Source organism: Epinephelus moara, chromosome 8 (genome assembly GCF_006386435.1).
Source record: "Epinephelus moara isolate mb chromosome 8, YSFRI_EMoa_1.0, whole genome shotgun sequence".
Lineage (NCBI taxonomy): Eukaryota > Metazoa > Chordata > Actinopteri > Perciformes > Serranidae > Epinephelus > Epinephelus moara.
This window is the reverse complement of record NC_065513.1, coordinates 36304007-36326472: the sequence shown is the minus strand read 5'-3', so window position 1 is coordinate 36326472 and position 22466 is coordinate 36304007. Positions and strand designations below refer to the sequence as shown.

Here is a 22466-nt window from a genome sequence, read left to right as displayed (position 1 = left end):
CAAGAGCCACTGGAATATGTTGAGGAATTCTGTGCTGTACATAAAAAATAAATGAACAAATTGCATCTGGTTTTTGGTGTTTTCTGTTAGTGTTATTCTTTGCTGAAAAATAAATGTAGATGTCTGCAGACGCATGAAAGAGAAGCTGTACCATACACAATGATCACCTGGGTCTTCAGCTGCATTTTGACGCTGAAGAAAAACCAACAAGCAGAATTCATCCCCAAAAAAGCCTCCCTCATCTGTCGCCATATTTGTCTCTTCAGATGCCAATGTGCAGTGAAAATGTGTGCCACGGCTCTGTGATGGTGCCCACCCAGCACGTCCGCAAATCAGACGAGGTCAGAACCAAAGAGGAGCTTCTTCCACTGGCCACTGACTTCATAGACCAGTACTACACCTCCATCAAAAGGTAAGCACGGCCTGTAACATCTGCAGAGCTGAGAGTTAGACCTCAGTGGGTGGAGCCGAAGACCAACATGTTTCGGGGTGGGTGGTTATTGTGGGAGGTTTTGTAGTTGAGTAATGTTTGGTCGACTATTAGGGGACAGCCTAAAATAATGATAACAATAATCAACAAAGCTGGTATCACCTTTTGAAAAATATCTGAATAGATTATATGGACAAGTTTACGAAGTGGCACAATCTCCATCCAGAATCTCTTGTGTTGAGGTATACTGAATGTACATGTTCTCTTATTGTGCCTGTGGACCTGACTGCCCACAGGAATGGCTCTAAGGCACATGTGGACAGGCTGGAGGAGGTGACCAAGGAGATTGAAGCTTCGGGAACGTACCAGCTGAAAGACACTGAACTGATTTATGGGGCCAAGCACGCCTGGAGGAATGCTGCCCGCTGCGTAGGGAGGATCCAGTGGTCCAAGCTACAGGTGATATACAGTATGGCTGAAATGCTAGCAACGAGCTTTGAGAGCTTTGGACTCTTTATATGCTGTTTGTGACAATTGACAAGTGATGTGGATAGGTTGAAAGATGAATTTGCACTTTTTCATGATATCCAAGACGCTCAGAGACTTTTGGCTCAGTAACATGTTTGGATTTACAGTCACATTTCATCTTATATTTCTATATTTAAAACACTTAACTGTGCATTAACCTGGTTCTGAGTTTCATTCTCACATTTGCTTTCCAGGTTTTTGATGCCAGAGACTGCACAACAGCTCATGGAATGTACAACTACATCTGCAACCACATCAAGTACGCCACCAACAAAGGCAACCTGAGGTAAACAAACAAAAAAAAACACACACACTGCTCGACTTTTTTGCTGAAGTCTGGTTTCTTGTTTCCTTTGTTCAGCTCTGCTCGTGTTCCTCCGACTGCACTTGTTCCCCTCCCCATCTGTCGCTCTGTGTATTTCATCACCCTTCTCCATCTCTCCATCACCACCCTGACATGACCCACTGTCCCATCTGTCAGCGCACGCTCCGTCTCTTAAGGCTGCATCTGACACTATCTGCTGCCTGTCTATCTGATCCCCAGCCGCTGCCCTGTCGGTGAGGCGGCGGGCCTCGCTAACAAGCAGTCATTTTGTCTGACCTGCGCAGCGCTCGCTCACTTTCTGCCAAGTCCTAATCACATGTGACACCTCATATTTACTTCTTGGATGATGGATAGCTTCTGACTCATTACTACACTTAGCCTGGCCTTCAGAAGGACAGCTCGGATACACATGTTGATAAGAGCCAGCACGACATCCTCTCTCAGTCTGGCTTGCTTTAGCACAAATAAGCCTGGGCACGTAAATAAACATATTGTACTCCTGCAACATGTTGCAATAGTTTTGGAATCATTTTGCCTATTCAAAATCACCTGTCAGCGTTACAAAATATAAATATACTGTGAGGAAGGTTCCTGAAATGATGCAAAAAAAAACAACACTATGAGTCAGTTGTTTACAAGTGGTGGAGTTCATGGGGGAAATGATGTAATATCTACAGCGCAGTAAATATTTGTTGCAGAGATTATTATGTCAAAAACTGTCAAAATGTTATTAGAGTTCTTTTTAAATAGGCTGCAAGTGAACTAAAAGACACTGGATGCTGTAAGTTGATATAATATCACGCTATCACTTTCTCTCAAGGCAACTTTTCTGAAGGATTTAAAAGTTGCAACAAATGGCTTCATTAATTATGTAATAAGCTTTTATCACTGTGAAGTGATTATAAGTCATTAGTGATTATTGAGAACGAATTGGGTTGCCAGGTTGTGGAAAAAATCCACTGTCTGGTGTTTATTTTTATTTTACAACATGTTTTTTAATCAATTAATAAGTGTGCATTGGTTTCTTGTTTTTAAAAAGACAATCAAGTCTGCAGTTATAACTGTTATTTAGTCATACATGGATCGTCTGCGGCCATTTTCTAGAATTAAATGGACGATGATCGAACTAGTCAAAGGGAGTTTCCACAGCCTGTGACGACCCATAGGCTACATATATCTGATCTAGAAAGTATTAGTAAATGGTTTATTATCCATTAGCCCCTTGAAACCTGAGCGAAGTGGCTTGATTTCTCTTAAAATATGGGAAGAAGGTAATGAGCAATGAGAGAATGAAAGAAGAAATGAACCAAAAAATTAGCAAGACATTAATAAGAAAATTAATTAATTAATTAATTAATTAAAAAAAGAAAATTAGTTAAAAAAGAAAAACAAACAAACAAGGAAACAGCCTGGAGAGAGTGCTTACATTTTTATTAAAATAATTATTTAACATAATTTTAAAATGTTATAATTATATTTTTTTCCTATTTTTTTTTAAATCATTTTCAAAATCTTTTTTTTTTGCATTTGTGGAACATTTCTTACCAAGTTGCTCATTGCCTTTTTTCCCATGTTTTTGAAAGAAATCGCACCAATTTGCTCAGGGTTAAAATGTGTAAATAGTTGCGAAAGGCGCCTGAAAGCAGCACAAGAAAAGTGATGTCACTCCAGGTTTCAAAGGGTTAATAAAGCCACCTTTATTAAGGGGTTCATATGAAAAAGTGGTACCAATATTACACTGTTGCTGGACAGGAGTGTAATTACTTTATAAAGCATGTGGCCTAATTTGGAACATTCTCAAATTTTTGTGTCATCATCAAAAATATTGTATGTAATATATGCTTCTAGGATTTACAATGGTTCATATAAGATAAAAAAAATATTACATTATGACTTACTAAGTACAATATTTTGTAAAACTTTTTGGAAACTGGTTCCCCCAACTGTGAGGGGCTGAGCTTGCAGGCATGAGGAGTCACAGGTGGATTTAAAAAGGAGGATTTTATCTAACCAAAAATGAAGCAAACAGTATACTAAATATGTAACATCCCCCTCTTATACGACAGGCACTTGGTACGTTCTGATTGGCCACTTCCTGTATTTAGGAGCTCTGCTTTATGGGGCATATCTTTTGCTCCACCCTGCTAAGACATCCCTCCAACAGTACCCTCAGCGCTGGTAAATTTACATCAGCTTGGTGGCAGCAGGTGCGACCATCACACCAGCCACCCACAAGAGGACGAATTAAAATGAAAGTTGTCATTTGCATATAAAGTCTAATGGTTTGACCATTAACACCAGTTTCCAAGCTGAGAGTTTGTTTCCTGCAGATGTAGACTGCTAGCACAACTGGCCCAGATTCACACCAGCTGCTCTCCCTTCTCCACAGTGACTTACCACCAGCTTAGCAGTATTAACACTTTTACCCGGTCATGGGTTACCCGGCATTAAAACACCACTGGGATGTAGAACAGACTAAAGGTAGCTAAGCTCTGGCTCTGCTATGAGTCCTCTGACATAACATAATTGAAAATGCCTCTGGGCGAAGCACTTGCACAGTGCCGACCATTTGTTAGCAATCTTGTTGATTAATGTACTGAAATAATTATCTAATGCTTTGTTGCAAAGCCTCTTACTGTGTATGTGCAGCTATCAGTATGCTACTGATCTAAGTGCTATGACACAGTTCAGATATCTGGTTATATTATTATCACCACCAGGTGCATGCCTGGAGGTTTGTAAGTGTTTCTGTGAGTGTTTGTGTCCAGCTTTCAGCAGCCAATCCCATAAACTACCAAATCAGCCAGTCTCATATTTTGTGTGTAGATTAGTGACTGTATGCTCAAGGACCTTTTGTGGTTGTGGCTAAAAAACTGATATCCATAGACAAGTGTGGTCAGAATATCTGAAGATTAATTCCATACTCAATATGTTAGGCACCGTACGAAATAAATAAACCCCCATTTTTGTCAACCTCGCTGCAGCCTTCCCTGTAAGGGAGCCAGGAGGGACATTCCCACTGGACGCAGCTGCGCCACATACAGAGTGTGACCAGATTGTAGCCCCGTTTCCATTACACTTTCGGTATGGTACCTTTGCAACCAAAAGTAACTCATCAGACATGACACATAGACCCTAGTGTTTCCACTGCGGACAGTACCCTTAAATGTGGGCGGTGTTGTTGTCACTCACTGCTCCGTCCAACACTCACTGTATTTCGTTATCACCGGTGACACAGATGGAAGTCTGCACCTCGTTTATCGTCAACAGAGTTACACAGCGACATTTTCAGGACAAAATAAAACAGTCTCTCTCCATGGGATATTTAAAAATAGCAGGTTTGTGCATTTAGTCCTTCTCAGGCAAGCTCAGGGGTTTAGTGTTGCTGTAGCCCACAGGAACGAGGCTCCACAACGCTTTTTTTTCCTCCAAGGATAAGAATACATGCAGTTCACATAACCCAGTCGAAATGAAGATCCATTCATTACTAAAAGTTTATGTCATATAAAAACTAAAGTGATGGTCAAAGTTGTCACAGCAAAATTTAAGGTGTGTTGATGGAGTCACGTCGTCACCTCATGCACAGAGTAACATTACAAGTTAATGTTCCACCTTCAAAGTTGCCGGCAGTCGGCCCAGTGAATTAATTTTTCTTCTCAGACTCCAGCTGCTGTGAGAGGCAGCAAAACATCCTTTCATTTTATAGTTACAGTTTACTAATAAAACTCTCCACAGTATGAACAGTGGTTACATGAGCCTCAAAACCAGCCACAACTCAGCCCTGAGCAGAGTGACCGTCCTCTACTGACCAATCAGACTGCAGTGTTCACAGCTCCACCTTTTAGCACCAGATCTGTGTGCTAGGTACCCCAACAGAGGGGGGACCAAAAATGGGGATGGTACAGAACGGTTCTATTGGTGCCATCCACAACTTTTCACAGTGGAAACGGGGCTTTTTTTTGTCTGCCACACGGCGTCATACCACAGCTGAAGCATTTCAAAAGCAGAGCATTTTTGTAGATATGCAGATTTAATGGATTTGGTCATTTTCCTTGATATTTGTGCTTCTACCATAAGTGAGTGAGAAGGTCAAGTAGTTGAATTACTTCTTCTTTTTTTTGTCTGTTGAAGTTGTGTTTATTTTTTTCCAACTTTGTTGTGCTGCAGCCTAAAGACAAAGTGAATAGCATTAAAGTTCAGTGATGGATAACATGAATTGAAGATTTGTGGCTGTGTTTACTCATTAAAAATACATTTATTCCCATATTTATATTGTATCTCCTGAAACACAATGTGGCGCATCTGCTGTATTTACGAAAATTGTCTTGAGTGGCAGCTGGAACACAGCTGGCTGGCGGAGCTCTGCACTTCTCAGTGTTTTTCAAAATATGAGATTATTACTAAAGCTAGGACAAAATCAAATGTTGTCAGTATCTACATTTCACAATACTTTTTGGGGGATCATCTTTTTCTGTTCTTCTCTGCAGGTCGGCTATCACCATATTTCCTCAGAGGATAGATGGCAAGCACGACTTTCGAGTGTGGAACACTCAACTGATTCGTTATGCTGGCTACAAGCAGCCTGATGGACAGATCCACGGAGACCCTGCTAATGTTGAATTTACAGAGGTAAGGACAAGAGGAGCTGTGTTTTTGAGTCGATGCTGTGAGGCTGCAAAACTCCCCTTTGCAGCTCACATGTCGCTTTGTGTCTCCAGATCTGCATGCAGCTGGGATGGAAAGCTCCGAAGGGTCGTTTTGATGTCCTGCCTCTCCTGCTGCAAGCCAATGGAAATGACCCTGAGCTGTTTGAGATTCCCGAAGACCTCATCCTGGAGGTGCCGATCACACACCCAAAGTGAGTTATGCCTTCACTTTTAAGCACGCATAAAATATACAGACTCTAGCAAAACAAGAACAGAGGGGGCTACACAGAAAAAAAGACATCCACCCACTCACACAGCTCCTAACAACTCTTCTTAAACAATGGGGTACTTTCAAGCCAAGAAGTATGATTGGGTTATTGTCACATTCCAACTGTGCTGAATGTTCCCAGAAAGCACAGCTAGCCATGCTTTATCTGTTGCTATGCCAGTTTTGTGGTAACCATGGGGCTTGTTAGTGAGATTTCAAGCTCCTTCCTGTGTTTTGTTCTAATGTTTACTTTACTTTTTAGAAAACTTTTCCTAAATTGATAGCTACCACACAAATGTCCTTGAGATCTTATGCGTTAATGCTGTATCTAATACCTACAATCACAATAAAGAATTAGTTATTACAGCTACGCTAGTTTTCACACACAAACACACACACACACACACAGAGCTATCACCACATTGCCACACGCTACAGAGAGCATTTCAGAATCCCTCGTCACACACTGATCTCTCTGCCAGACTCCCCCCAAATTGGCACCTCTTGCTCCATACCCTGCATCAACTGGCCGTCAGCTCTGGCAGCAGCTTGGCACGGGCCGCGACCACCAACAGCGTCTCATCATCACTCGAGATTAGACCCATCTCTGCAAATAATACACTGAAAGCAATGATATCAATCCCCCTGGGTGCAAGGAGTGAGTGGTGGCAGGCAGATTGAGGTCCTGCCTGCTCTGTCCAGCAATGAAAAGCTGTCAAAAGTGGAATTTTTTTGTGTTAATGTTGGTTTTGGCTGCACTCCTTTTTATATGTGTCTCTGGACTGAATATCTGTACTCATAAGGGCAAATTACTGCAGTTAATGACGGTGTATATTGCAAATGTTGCATGTTTACCCGACCTCAGCAGGGAGCACAGTGAAGCCAAAGTAGCTGCAGTTCCCTACCATCATTTCCTGATTTCCTCTGCCCAGGTACGAGTGGTTCAAGGAGCTGGATCTGAAGTGGTACGGCCTCCCGGCAGTTTCGAACATGCTGCTGGAGATCGGTGGCCTGGAGTTCACTGGCTGCCCCTTCAGTGGCTGGTACATGGGCACAGAGATTGGCGTGAGGGACTTCTGCGACAGCTCACGCTACAACCTTCTGGAGGTAGTGTGTTGTGCCAAAACACCGAGTCATGCTCTCCGTTTGAAATGGGGGGGAAAGAATCAAAAGCACAGATTGACTGACGCCTTGTGCAGAGAGGAGCATGTGTTGTGTCACCAAATGATCCAGTCAGAACGCCATTCTTCTTTTAATTGTGCACACTGAGGAAAACGCTGATTAGCCTGCTTGTGCTTTGTCACAAATGCTCCTAACATAAACTATACATTGCTAATTTTAATATTATATCACTCGCAGACAGACTTTTGCTTTTATTGGGCTTCCACCAAAGTTAAGTGTGCATTTCCAAGTTGATTATTGGTTGCACCGCTGTCACAAAGACCACCGGATCCCTCTCTGTCTTCCTCAGAGCTGAGCAACTACCACAGATTCCTCAGTTTATTTGGTTGTTCCACAGTCGACCATGTCCGCTACTGGGTATAGTAACTGCAAAGAACTTACAGTGGTGCTCTTTGGTAACTGGGGAGCCACCGGTGAAAACAAAAACGCTATCGTCTTTCTGTTTTGGTTGCACAGTGATTTCCACTTCTTGTAAATGGAGCCTTCATTGGCTGAATCCAAATGTCCGCCCTCTGGACCTGCAGACTGAGCCCTTGTGGACTTCAGTCGTACATAGTGTGACACATTTACTGTCATCAAGTAAAGAGGGCAGAGACTGCAAGCGGCTGATCGACAGCTCTCCAGGCTGTTTAAGTTGATGAACAGTGCCTACTCATCTGTTCCTGCAGATAACAAGATATAAATCCCATGTATAACCTTTTTGTGACTGAACAAAAATGTATTAACACATCTCTATATAACAGGCTACGCATTTTCAAAAACAGACATGTTTGTAAAGGACAGGACTATAACTCAATACATTGGACATTACTTGTTTTTCGGCCAATTCCTTAGCCTATTTCACTGCACAGCCTGATAGGCTACAATAATCAAATGCATTTTCAGTCCCTCTACAGCCTATACTTAAACATATTTCTGTACTGTGATGCGGTAGAATATTTCTGGCCTACACAATTCAAGTTGCATTTTACTTAGTCTGAGTGGGCAGAAGTTCGCTGCATAGATCAGCCTTTCATTGGGCAGAACGAGCCACCTGCTGAAGTCCCGCCCTACCGCCTCCGGTTGTGTAGCAGTTTTCAACACGTCCTTTACTAACTTTTGCGGGGTTTGATCTTGCGGGGATGTAACCATTTTTCTGCCATGGTTCGCGTCCTGTAGGCGATATTTTTGTGGGCGTGTTACACCAAAACCTGTTTCCCCCCGGCAATATTTTTGCAAGCGCACCGTTGCTGTGGCACCGCCCAGAACGACTGTGATTGGTTGAAAGAAATAAAAAAAGCCAGGGCGCTTTTTTCTCCAATCTTAAAGTGAGAGTCGGCGCAGCCAGACCTTTCTTTTCTTGAGAAAGGTCTGGTGAGCGAGACTACATTTTACTAGACCTAACTATCAGTAACTATTTTACACATCTACGTTTTTTAGGCAGTTGAAAGAAACACAACATCACATCCATATTGCAATGAACTGTAGATTATTTAAATAGTGATGTTGGCTGAAGTCTGCAGCCCAAGTGGACTCTCAGAAAGTCCACATGAGGCCCCATGTGGACTAGTTGAATTGTGGACGTAGACAGCTCTCAGCACTCCTGGACTTCTGGGGAATGCGCCCGCAAAGTTTGTGAGTCTGTAAGTGCGGTGAAGTCCGGACATTTGGATTCAGCCATTTTCCCGTGAGACTTGCACAGTGACAGGCTCACAGGGAACCAATCCAAATGCAGATGGTATCATTATTCTTTAGCCATTACATTGTGCAATCAACATGTACTCCATAATGATAAGAGAGGCAAAAAGAATTTGTCTATTTCCACTTTAATAATACACTGTTACAGATTGAAGAATGTGCATAAGAACTACTATGAGCAACCATCTTTTGGAGGCATAAAACATATGAATGTCACACTTGGATTAAGTTGTGAATAACCGACCAGCACAGAGACTTTAACATCAGAACTGTCATATAACATGTTCTTTCTACCATGTGTAGGAGATTGCTAACAGGATGGCCTTAGACACCAGGAAGACGTCCTCCCTTTGGAAAGACCAGGCACTGGTGGAGATTAACATTGCTGTTCTTTACAGCTTCCAGGTGGGTGCACTGTTATGTGATGTTATTTTAAAGGTATACTTCACCATGAACAGATGTTTTGAATGTCAAAACATAGATACAAATGATCTGCATGTAAGCATGCATACTTTTCACTTTAAATGTAATGGATATAAAATATATCCGATTTGTTTGTGGATCTAAAAAAATGTCTTTTGCAACTATAATGTTTTAACTATTTCTATTACATAGACACATAAATGATTTCACTGTTTGTGTCCACTGTTTTCAGTCATGCAAAGTGACCATAGTAGACCATCACTCAGCCACAGAGTCCTTCATGAAGCACATGGAGAATGAGTACCGGGTGCGAGGTGGCTGTCCTGGAGACTGGGTGTGGATTGTGCCCCCCATGTCAGGAAGTATCACACCAGTTTTCCACCAAGAAATGCTCAACTACCGCCTCACTCCTTCCTTTGAGTACCAGGTGAGAGGGAGGTGTAAAGAAAACATGAAGTACTTATCATGCCTCAAAGTGTCACCTTTTTCTCTCTGGTTGAAGTCATCATGAAACAGGCAGAGATAATAATATCTGCAGTGACATTAGCCTCAGCTGATGGTAATGCAGTTCCTTGGATGTTGGGTTTTTGGCAGACGACACCACAATTATAGACCTACACTTTTGTTTACAACCTGGTTGACTGCTAAGCTATATTAGGAAGCCATTAAGGTAAATTAAAGTTGGAAATAATTACTTGAAGTACAAGCAGACCGGGCACATAAAAGGAAAGTGTGTACAGCAAATGGTGAAATGCAGCTTCTTTATATCAAGTCACTCCTAGAATACGCTGAATATCACAGATGAAGTCTCAGCATGTTGGAATGGATTTTAATCTTAAACAAATACAACCTCTGAATTTTAATTTCTTGTCCCATATGCAAAAGCCTGATCCTTGGAATACCCACGTGTGGAAAGGAGTCAATGGGACGCCCACAAAGAAAAGAGCTATTGGATTCAAGAAGCTTGCCAAGTGAGTGTGCAGTCGCAGAAATATTAGACAAGAACAATGCTCGGTTTTGTTAAATTTGTGACTTGTTTTTCTTATTTTCTTCTTCTTGTATTTAAAGAGTGAAGATTACATTCAACTTAATAGCCAGAAAAAAATGTTGGAGTTTTACATACCTGCAAACTACATATATATTCCATTTGTATATTATTATGTAGCAGATACACTGAAACTTAAGGTTTCAACAATGTCCTGGTTAACGTGGTGTTAAGTTTAGGCACAAAAACCAGTGGTTATGGTTAGGAAAAGATCATGTTTTAGCTTAAAACACTGGGTTTTGGGGTCAAAGTCAGCTCATTCACTACATCACATGTAACATGTATGGCTGCCCCAACTAAGAATACTCCTAGTCCACCAATAGTCATCATTTAGGGCCATTAGTCGACTAGTTGCCCCCATGTTTACGATATTAATTCAATAATTAAATGATATATTTTGGTGGTTTGAGTTGAAGGTGTGAGAAAGAATAGTATCAGTAACATTGTTAACACTGTGCTACATTACAGAGAAATACAAAACCGTACTAATGAAGCTTCATTAATATAGGCCTATATTTTATCTACAAGTGCACGTCACACACTGAGCGAGCCGCCTGTTAATGACACTGTGGGCTAATGGGCATGTAGCTACTTCCGTGTTTCAGATGATACGTCATGTTTGTAGTCGACCAATGAAGATGAGTTTACATATCACCTTGGGTTCGTCCTTCACCTTCTCAAAATGATCCCACACTTTGGATTTCCTGCCCGACATGTTATTAACTAGCCTGTGGAATAACCGCAGGTACCAGCCCTGGAAATTAGAGGCTGTACACATGCCGCAACTTTAGCCTTCTGGAAAATGCGAGGTCGGGCGTTGTGTCTGAGGTTGCTAAGCAACCTTAACAAGCATCATATAGGCTATTTACCTGAAATCCTGAGTGCAGAGCTGATCTTCTTCCAGGAGCTGTTTATAAGTGTGTAGGCCTATTGTCTGTGGGACAGATGTAAAGCTCTGGGTAGCCTGCACTAACATGATCAATGTATTTATCAGACTGAATATTTACAGACGAAGGGAAAGATATCTGTCAGCTGTGATTGGTTTGTAACGTGATTCCCACATGGTCCAGTCATATAGGTTTTGATTTATTTTGACAAGGTGCAGCTCCAAATAGAGTTTCATGCTGTTTTTTTCTGGGACTAAGTGACCAATTAAACCTTTACGACTAATGACCCTTCGATCAACTGACGTCTGGTCGACCATTAGGGGGCAGCCATAGAAACGTGTAAATGTAACATAATAGTGGTTTGCAAAAACATTCAATGCCAACATTTTTTTGCAGCGTTACATCTCAAAGATAATTTGCTGAAGGATGTGTGTATGATAATCAAAGGCCGAACAAGTAATCATGTTCCTGACAAAAGTTAGACACATGGGAAGGAAGCCGGTGTGCTCTGTGGTGAAATTCATTCAATCAACCCCTGAGGGAGTAATCAGAACTTTGTCAGTGTATTGTCTGTGTATGCATGCACTCCTGCCCGCTCATGTTCTGCTATTAATATAATTGCCTCGAGGATATGACAAGCTAGGTAATCACGATTGTCATCTATCCCCTACTTTGACATGATGTCTGACGCCTGCTGAAGTGAACCACACGGCACTCAATATCAAATGTCTTATCAGATGTATCGACATGAGGGAGTCTTCTGGTCATGGCGGAAGATAAAAGGTTGCAAACTGTGTCATCAAATCACCGGTCCTTGATTGAATTTTCCCTATCTGTCTCTCTTTGCCTCTGCAGGGCTGTGAAGTTCTCGGCCAAGCTCATGGGCCAGGCCATGGCCAAGAGGGTGAAAGCCACCATACTGTTTGCCACAGAGACAGGCAAATCGCAAGATTATGCCAAAACTCTGTGTGAAATCTTCAAGCACGCTTTTGACGCAAAGGTACACTTGCTCCCACCTTGCATCATCTTATCCGAAAGTTGAACGCGAGCCTATGTGTCATAGTGTAGACGTCTAATTGAAAAAGGAGGAATTCAAAGACATGCTTATACCCCCCCGCCCTTCTCTCTCGCTATGCGTCTGACGAAGCCAAGCAGATGCCACCTGAGTACAGGCAACGAGAGGGCAGAAGAAGAAAGTGTGCCTTTTGTCACATTTTCTTCTTCTCTCATGCAGGAAAGTGCCGCGGGTCGGAGGCAAGATTTAACCACCGAAGCGTTGAGCAGTGCAGGACATTAAGACAAGATCCTGAAGCACCCCTGGCTGTGCAAATCTGTTTAGAAAAAATGTCGAGAGAAAAAAATGCTAAACATGCTGCTCTCAATCATACACTGTGTGCTCTTCCTCCAGGTCATATCTTATGTTGCCTTCCTGTTTTCCCAGTGTGATCAATCATACAAGAAGAGATGCGTGCATGCCAGTGTGCGGATGTGTCACTGAGAGTGGGTGTCTGTAGAAGGATCTCAGGACAGATGCGAGCACTTGGGGCAAATCCTTGCTGTCTTGGGGCTAAAGCCTGTTTCCTCTTCACGCCTTTGGTTGTGTCTTTGTGTGTGTGTGTGTGTGTGTGTGTGTGTGTGAAATACAAGTGAATCCCGTGGCAGACAAACATGTTCATGTTGAGTGGTATGCATCATGGATGCTCGCTGTGCAGCAGCAGCATATTATCATCTCGTTAGAGGCGAGGACAGAGTGGTCATTACAACCTCCTCCTCTTCTGCCAACGGCTGTGTGTTCAGCCTTAATTTACACGCTCGAGTCATCTGTCGTGTGGCGTGTGTGTCTAGGAGAGCAAGATTAAGACTGCACCCTGGAAGCGGAGGCTAAGAATCACTCAGCATGATGCTCTGTTTTTGGGACACTTGCAGGTCATGTCAATGGATGAATATGATGTGGTGGACCTAGAGCATGAGACGCTGGTGTTGGTGGTGACCAGCACATTCGGCAATGGCGATCCACCTGAAAATGGAGAGGTATGTTCAGCATGTCATATTTCAACAGTGTAGCTAATTAAGCACAGACAAATGCACAGATTAGCAACAGCCATTTTTTGGTCACTGCAGAAATTTGGAGGTGCCTTAATGGAGATGCGCCACCCGACATCCAACACAGAAGATAGGAAGTGAGTTTAGTCCCTCAACCTGCCTGTGTTTTTATCTGTGCGTGTCAGTTTTTTGTTGAGTAAGACATCCATCTCTTTGTATTCATCTCCTGTCCAGGAGCTACAAGGTCCGTTTCAATAGCGTGTCATCCTACTCTGACACTCGCAAGTCCTCCAGTGACGAGCCAGAAGCCAAGATTAACTTTGAGAGCACCGGACCTCTCGCTAATGTCAGGTAAACCAGACCACAGAAAATCAAATCACTGTTATTACACTTTCCCACCCAATAAGCAACAATGTTTTGATTTGCTTGTGAAAACACGTTTAAATCATGATAAAAAATGGCAATGTCAATAAAGTCAACATGAAGCTAGGACATGCTTCACACTGAAATTCTAGTCATTACAATCTTTGAAATGCTGCTGAAACAATGGTTACAGGTAGACTTCATGCTGGAAAAACATTCACTTTTCAGTTAATCCCAGTTTGATACATGCCTGACATCAGAGGTGAAGACGAGTCACATGACTTGGACTTGGACTTGACAAAATCAAGACCAACCTGCAACTTGACCTGGACGTTAATACCAATGACTTGTGACTTCAGTTGGACTCGCGCCATTTGACTTGAAAATAGTTGATACCATCCCCCAATCCAAAAGATTAGAAAGTATGTTATTGAAAAAATGTGACACTTATAAATACAATTCCCCTCATTTCCAAAAAAATGAACTGATGTTAACGCTAGTCATCGACACTTAATTCCCCAGAGCCACTTTGGACTAATCTGACATCATCCAGTCAAGCTGCAGGAGAGGACCACTAACATTATTACTGAGCACCACATGGAAAAAATTATACCAAAGGTAAAAAAACAAAACAAAAAAAAACATGCAAGTCAAAATAAATCTGAATTTTTATAAATTTGATATATTAATGCTCTGTTGTTGAAATTGAGGCATAGTGGTGCGGTAGTTAGCATTGTAGCCTCACAGCAAAAAGATTCCTGGTTCCAACCTTTGAGTAGGGGAGCCCTTCTGTGTGGAGTTTGCATGTTCTCACTGTGTCAGCGTGGGTTTTCTCCAGGTACTCCGGCTTCCTCCAACAGTCCAAAGACATGCAGGTTAACTGGTGACTCTAAATTGTCCGTAGGTGTGAATGTGAGTGTGAATGGTTGTCTGTCTCTATGTGTCAGCCCTGTGATAGTCTGGTGACCTGTCCAGGGTGTACCCCACCTCTCACCCACTATTAGCCAGGATAGACTCCAGCCCCCCACAACCCCTAATAGGGTAAGTGTTAAAGAAAATGAATGAATGCTAAAATGGCATTACATTTTGGTGAAGAACGCATCGTGACTTGTTTAAAGGCGCTGTATGTAAGAATGTGGCCAAAACGGTTACTGCACTCAAATTCAAAATACTGCCGCGAGTCGTGTCCGCCCCCCCTCCCCTACAGATTCGAGGTTGCTGGACAGCGGCACGCTGGAGACTGATTTGTTTGCCCACGGGCGGCTGCCGTGGCAGGGCCGCGTCGCTGCGTCCTTGATCTTNTGAACATTATTCCTTAGTCTCTGTGACATATTAGGAGGATTTTATGACTATTTGCTTTAGATTTCTTGCATATAGCTCCTTTGTTTAAGTCTGGAAACTCAAAGGTTAGGACTCAGGAACTGACTTGGGATTGGCTTGGGGCTTGAGTGCTGAGACTTGAGACTTACTTGTGTCTTGCAAAACAATGACTTGGTCTCACTTCTGCCTGACATCATGCTTAACCACAAAATCTCTCCACATTTAATTTTTATTTGATGAGTTAAATTTTATTCCGCACAGAGAATACACTCTGCATGAAAGCGGACTTTTGTTTGTGAAACTTTTTTGGGATGGCAAATGTTATTGCAGTGTACGGTTTGCTGACCTGTTCAAGAGGAGGAGCCTACAAAAATCTTCTCCAAAGTACAAAGTGATGTGAGTTGACTGCTTCACGGCAAAGGTGTGGTGAAATGACTTCTGGTGGAAGAGTCAACAGTTTCCTGTTTCCAACTAACCATAAACCAGACAACACAATTATTTGTGAATACATCGGCTGTTTTGGTGTTTTCTGAGAGGGAAGAAAGGGCAAGATTCTAACGTGGGCTCGGTTGCTGTGCTTTGAGAATGTCTTATGTTTGTGTTTTGCTACCTGCCTCTCTATCTCTGTCTCTGTCCTCATATGTGTGTGTTTCTGCCTCTGTTTAGGTTCTCAGTGTTTGGCCTTGGCTCCAGGGCCTACCCACACTTCTGCGCCTTTGCCCACGCTGTGGACACGCTGTTTGAAGAGCTGGGGGGGGAGCGCATCCTACGCATGGGGGAAGGAGATGAGCTGTGTGGCCAGGAGGAGTCATTCAGAACCTGGGCCAAGAAGGTTTTTAAGGTCTGTTTCTTGGGCTGAGGCCCTTTGGGCCTGCTTTAGTTCTTTTTGTCAATCAAAATGATGTGTTGTGTGTGGTGGGAACAACACACACAGTTTTAATTCATGATTGGCATATGGATTACTTTTTAAGGCATGGTTTTGATATTAATATGGTCCTCTTGTTTCTGTGCAATCACAACAGCATACATTAAATCAGACAGCCCACTCACCCCTTTAAAACCGTAGTGGAGAAAGTATTCAGCTCATTTACTTAATTAAAAGTGGCAGTTTTTAGCAAGTTTAAGTCCTGTATTATTAAACTAAATTGGATAAAAAGTACAATTATTCCCTCAGATAAAATAACATAAAAGGAACAGTATGTAAGATTTAGGGGGGGCATCTAGTGGTGAGGATTGCACATTGCAACCAGCTGAAACTTCTACCAGTTAGAATTCCTTCAGCGTTCATTGTTCAGAAGGTTTACCGGGAGCCGAATTATGCATAGAGATCTCTTCCTCTCCAAAATGTGCAGACCCGGTGATTTAAACCAGTTAAAACACTAAATAAAGCAGTTTCACCAAAAAAAAAAGTGTTTTTTCCAACACTCTCGTGGTGTGGCTGCTAACTATGGTGGCCGATGCAAAAATGGGAACAGCCCAGTCTAGAGCCAGTGTTTCGTTTGTCTGTTCTGGACTACTGCAGAAACACGGTGGTGCAATGTGGTGGACTCTGTGGACAAGGACCTGTTCCCTATGTAGATATAAATATCTGATTCTTGTTTTTCGGTGATTATACAATAAAGAAAACATACTACTTATATTTGTGCCAGTAGATCCCCCTGAATCCTACACACTGGATCTTTCAGTGCAGTACTTGAGTAAATGTACTTAGTAACTCTGACAGTCAGGGTAGCACATTTAAGGTGTCTGGCTACCCATGACCTTGAGCAGGTGGAGGCAGAGCTGCTTAGAGTGCATGAGATCATTTCCCAAATTCTTTATTATTCTTGTGCGAGTGTTGAGGGGCGCTTTGAATAATGTTTGTGTTCTCTCCCCATGGTTGTGTTGTTACACGTCAAGGCTGCATGTGACGTGTTCTGTGTTGGCGATGATGTGAACATCGAGAAGGCCAACGACTCTTTGATCAGCAACGACCGCAGCTGGAAGAAGAGCAAGTTCCGCCTCACGTACACAGCCGAGGCCCCGGCCCTCACAGAAGGTAAATAATAATAACCCTGCGGTCTTGATGTTAAAGGTAAAAATAAGCGCTAATGAGCACTGCAGCAAAAAGTGACCATGATGTATCTGTGGAGAGGTGGTAAGGTTATAGATCTATCAAATCACCTGGAGCTGAGTCTTACTCATTTTAGAGGATGCAGTTTGTAGTACAGTTGAACTATATTGCATTATACAGAGAGGTGTTTCTGTTATTTAGCCTCCCATCATTGATATACATGGGGTGGACAATATAATAGACAGTGTTGCACACTTTCACACTTCACAAGAACTAGCTCAAAGTTTAATTCACACAGATTAAAATGAACAAGTTCACTTTCATAGTTCACAATTTGAATTTTGAACTAAGACCCCCAAAAATAAACAAGTTTCAGATTACATCTTCCATTTTGGTAATGAATAAAATCTTGCGATCTTCATTTATTCACAGACATGTCACAGAAATGGTCAGATGCTTCAATTCAGTGTGTCGTTTTAAATTGGTTGCCGATGTGGTTGATATTCTGACTTGCTTTTTTTAGACCACTAGGGCTGCCACCAACTAAGAATTTTCCTAGTCGACCAATAGTCATCAATTAGGGCCATTAGTCGACTAGTCGCCCACATGTTTACGATATTAATTTAATTATTAAATGATATATTTTGGTGGAGTTGAAGGTGTGAGAAAGAATAGTATCAGTAACATTGTTAACACTGTGCTACATTACAGAGAAATTCAAACCGTACTAATGAACCTTCATTAATATAGGCCTATATTTTATCTATGAGTGCACGTCACACACTGAGCGAGCCGCCTGTTAATGACGCTGTGGGCTAATGGGCATGTAGCTACTTCCATGTTTCAGATGATACGTCATGTTTGTAGTCGACCAATGAAGATGAGTTTACATATCACCTTGGGTTCGTCCTTCACCTTCTCAAAATGATCCCACACTTTGGATTTCCTGCCCGACATGTTATTAACTTAACCGCAGGTACCAGCCCTGGAAATTAACCTGACTCCTGTCTGACTGCTGAGCGTGGACACTTCCTGTGTCTGTCCTTTCAAATTAAATTCCCACATGGACCAGTCATACAGGTTTATTTATTTTGACAAGGCACAGCTCCTAATAGAGTTTTGTGCTTTTTTGTTTGTTTGTTTGTTTTTCTGAGACTAAGCGACCAATGAAATCTCGCCTACTAATGACCTTTCTGGTTGACTAACATTTGGCCGATTATTAGGGGACAGCCCTAATGATTGCATTCAATGAACATGTTCTTTTAGCGTGTTCATTCACTACACTGATAATACAAACACCTGTAAGAAATCAAGTAAATAATTTTTTATCAAAATGTTGAACTGTGCCTTAATAAAAGCAGATCATATGCATAGATAAACAGATTTTTTTTTAGACCAGTCTCTCAAGAAAATGAATCTCTGCTCCTGTCTGCCAACAGCATTGTACAGTATTCACAAGAAGAGGGTTTATGGAGCAAAGATGCTAGAGTCTCAAAACTTGCAAAGTCCCAAATCCAAGTAAGTATGCGCTGACACATTAAACAGGAAAATCATTAGTCACACATTTGTCTGTTTTAATAAACTTGTCAGATAATGTTTAACTGATCTACTGCACTCCTCTGGTATCCACCGCCTTCATTCACTTTACTGTGGTGAGTGAACTAAATGGAACAGACTGAAAGTGGTGCAGCGTTATTCCCTAAATCTCTGATCTCTTTTACAGTCGCTCCACCATATTTGTGCGGCTCCACACAAACAACCACGACAGGCTGAGCTATCATCCCGGCGACCATCTGGGCATCTTCCCTGGCAACCACGAGGACCTGGTGACAGCTCTCATAGATAAACTGGAGGATGCTCCACCTGTCAATCAGATAGTGAAAGTGGAGTTCCTGGAGGAGAGGAACACTGCCCTAGGTGGGTGATGCTATTAGCAACGTCACGCTACTTTACGAATGTGGTAGGCGTGCAACAGGGAGGGTTGCAGTTTGGAGTCTGGGCAGGATGTCAAAATGAAAACATGAATCAGAAACAGTCTCTCTTCCCTCAACATGAAGTCACACTTAAGAGAGGTATCTGTGCCCAGAAATGTTTCAGTGAAGCTGCATATTGGCAAGCAGTTGTGGTGACACTGGGTAACATAAGTGTGATTTTCACTGTGACTGTGGAGCAACGTAATCGTCAACAATAATAATATATCGTATCGTCTAAAATTGCTGCATTAACAGGTACTGAATTCTTCATAACACAGTATAACATGGGTTTGACCATAGATGATACCTGTAATTACACATGAACAAATCATACAGTGTGTCAGAGCATTTACTAACTGTTCAAACACACATACAGATAATAAGCAAGCGAGTTTAACGACGTTCAAAAATGTGTCCAAAACTATGTAGACATATCATCGGATATATAGGACTGGGTATCGTTTAAAAAATGATGATGTTAGTAGAAATACCAGTACCCTTATGCGGGATTTATACTTCTGCATTAAATCAACACCATACCTACAGCATAAGCTCTGCGTCGACATAGAGCCTACACTGTAGCCTGACGTGTTTAGTATATGGCAGTTGTTTTGTCAATGAACCTTATGAGTTAATGTCTGCTAGCCGCTAGGCTAATTTATACAATGTAAAATGCCAATAACATTAGCATGTTGTATTTGTGGGGAAAATGTGTCCAGCAAAAGACAATTGTTTTGTCTGTGAATGCTGCGAGTTATTGTGAAGCTAAATTTGTGTACTTGTGTTTGAAATTGTCATTATTAAGTCATATTTAATGTGTGTTTAATGTGTGTTTTGGGTGTGTTTCAAACCAACTAAACGTTACAGCACTTCACAGAAACTCCGCTGCCGACTAGTGTTTTGGAGGTGTAACTGCAGAGTGATACAGACACACCACGGCACAAGTATAAATGCTCATAATGGCGTTGCCCATGTGCATTGGCTACAGTGTAGGCTCTGCATAGAGCTGACACACAAGTATAGGTCATAAACTCCGCCCCCTCCATGTGATCGGATGGCACATGGACCAAACTATAAAGATAAAAGTACATGTCAAATGTTTTTGCACCATGTGAACTGCTGTTGTCTCTGCAACAAATGCAAAGCCTGCAAACTTAGAGCAGCCCCGTCAGCCATACTCAAGGTTGTTTAAGTGTACATTTCAATAAAGAATCATCATTCAGCGATAAAATGACAACAATGGCCAGCATGGTACAGAGCAGTACATAATCTCTGTCAGACATGAGGAGACACAATCCAACATCTAAAAATGTGTGGACATTCCCATACCATATGCAAAAATGTGCCAGAAACATGCAGGGTGGAGCATGAAATTTGAGGATTGGCTTTCTTCAGAACTATTTTGCAAGATGAGTGAGTTCTTAAAATAAATTATAATGTATTATCTAATGATTTGGGTTTCTTGAAGTAGTTGATATATTGGACCAGACTCTGTCCAATTTAATACCTGTGTTAATAAATGATAAATGTTTTTCCATGTGATGTTAATTGGCATCGGTTTAAGAGTTACCAGCATGGAGTTTAATTTGGAGACCAGACCTCGAGTGCCCACACCTGCGTATATTAACTATGTAATAGACCCACGGGATCATAAGCACATGAAGCAGATTGGATCTGCAAAAAGCACTCCCTTTCATTTGATTCACTGTTAATGTAAAAATGTTAAATGTAAAATAATGAATCAGTGCCTTTGTGTTTTCTGCAGGTGTTATCAGTAACTGGACAAATGAGACTCGTATCCCTCCCTGCACCATCTACCAGGCCTTCCAGTACTTCCTGGACATCACCACCCCACCGAGTCCTGTGCTGCTGCAGCAGTTTGCTGCTCTTGCAACCAATGAAAAACAGAAAAAGAAACTAGAGATCCTAAGTAAGGTAAATTCACTTAGCGTTCGGTGTTACCCATAACACTGACCTTTAGAATTATTGAGCTGCTGCTGCACTCAGTGCTTAGCTCAGTTCGTGACCAGACACATAAGGGATTTGCCATGTACTGTACTGTATGTGCGTAGGCTATCCAAAAATACGCCCTCTGCTTTTCTATTTTACAGCCAAATATGTACACTTTGTATTAGAACACTTTTTGAGGCACACTTCTATAAAAAGTCGCATGTGTTTAAGGTACAACAGTAACCAACACATTCATCATGTTTGCCATCAAAATATGGGAGATATGTCTGAAAGCCGATTTGATGCACTGACGGAAATATGTACGTACAGCAGGGGTGAGCTGGCGCCAAATTAAAGCCGCTGATCGTTCTAACCTGGAGCCATTCCCCCTTGCAGTGCCTCCCACAATTCACTCTCCATTTTTGTCAATGTGTGGAAAAGGCTGGCTGAGGCCAAGCAGTGACTCATGCTCATACATCGAATCATTGTCACCAAAGCAAAAGGAAAAGATGGAAGGCTTCTGAATTCAGGAGGAGAAACAGTACAGTAGAATCAGCACTGCAGATCATTTTTATTTTTAAATGCCCTAAATATCAAGCTGATTCCAGGACTAAAGCAGGAGTTTCTCCAAGTATCTTTTCTTCTCATATAAAGCATTTGAGGAAAGTTAAGCTGTCATGTTTGTTTATTATTGTTTTGCATTAAAGAAGGAACTGATGAAAAGGATAGAGTACAGATTCAACATTGCAGCAGTTAACATGTGATTATGTTTAGGTTATTGTTAGAAAAAGATCATGTTTTGGTTTGAGATACTCAATATTGGTGGCACAACCAGGGCTGGAAATGCCGCCAATGTCTTGGCAAAGAATAGTCCATTTTGGTGGCATAGTTGCCACTGCAAATACCACTGATGTGTCTGGCTAGAAAAAAAACTTGGTTTTGGTGGCACAATTGCAGCTGAAAATGCCACCAATGTCTTGCTAAAAAGCCCTGTTTTGGTAGCCCAGTCCCCTCTGGAAATGCTGCAGATTTTTTGCTCAAAAACACCCAGTTTTGATGGTACAATCAGGGCTGAAAATACCACTAATTTCTCAGTGAAAAACAGATGATGTGGTGGCACCATTGCCACTCCAAATACCATTGGTGTCTTGCTAAAATAAACAGTTTTGGTCACCCAATTGTTGCTGAAAATATGGCCAATGTCTTGCCAAATCAAACTTGGTGTTGGTGGCACAGTTGCCGCTGGAAATCCCGGAGATGCCTTGCAAAAAAACACCCCATTTTGGTGGCACAATTGCAGCTGGAAATGCACCCAATATCTTGCTTAAAACCCCTGTTTTGGTAGCCCAATGG

The 22466-nt window shown here is 41.9% G+C and overlaps 1 protein-coding gene across 1 annotated transcript in view; it reads left to right on the top strand.

Moving 5' to 3' along the window:
* Positions 1 to 22466, top strand: part of nos1 (nitric oxide synthase 1 (neuronal)) — a 53537-nt gene that overhangs the window by 22128 nt on the left and 8943 nt on the right. Inside the window, exons 4-21 of the mRNA XM_050050636.1 lie at positions 267 to 412; positions 727 to 889; positions 1153 to 1244; positions 5771 to 5912; positions 6002 to 6141; positions 7130 to 7304; positions 9360 to 9461; positions 9712 to 9906; positions 10365 to 10450; positions 12267 to 12411; positions 13338 to 13442; positions 13533 to 13591; positions 13689 to 13805; positions 15804 to 15978; positions 17037 to 17175; positions 18630 to 18708; positions 18914 to 19107; positions 20929 to 21098. Of these exons, the coding sequence (XP_049906593.1) occupies positions 267 to 412; positions 727 to 889; positions 1153 to 1244; positions 5771 to 5912; positions 6002 to 6141; positions 7130 to 7304; positions 9360 to 9461; positions 9712 to 9906; positions 10365 to 10450; positions 12267 to 12411; positions 13338 to 13442; positions 13533 to 13591; positions 13689 to 13805; positions 15804 to 15978; positions 17037 to 17175; positions 18630 to 18708; positions 18914 to 19107; positions 20929 to 21098 (2424 nt within the window). The remainder of the gene's footprint in view (positions 1 to 266; positions 413 to 726; positions 890 to 1152; positions 1245 to 5770; positions 5913 to 6001; positions 6142 to 7129; positions 7305 to 9359; positions 9462 to 9711; positions 9907 to 10364; positions 10451 to 12266; positions 12412 to 13337; positions 13443 to 13532; positions 13592 to 13688; positions 13806 to 15803; positions 15979 to 17036; positions 17176 to 18629; positions 18709 to 18913; positions 19108 to 20928; positions 21099 to 22466) is intronic.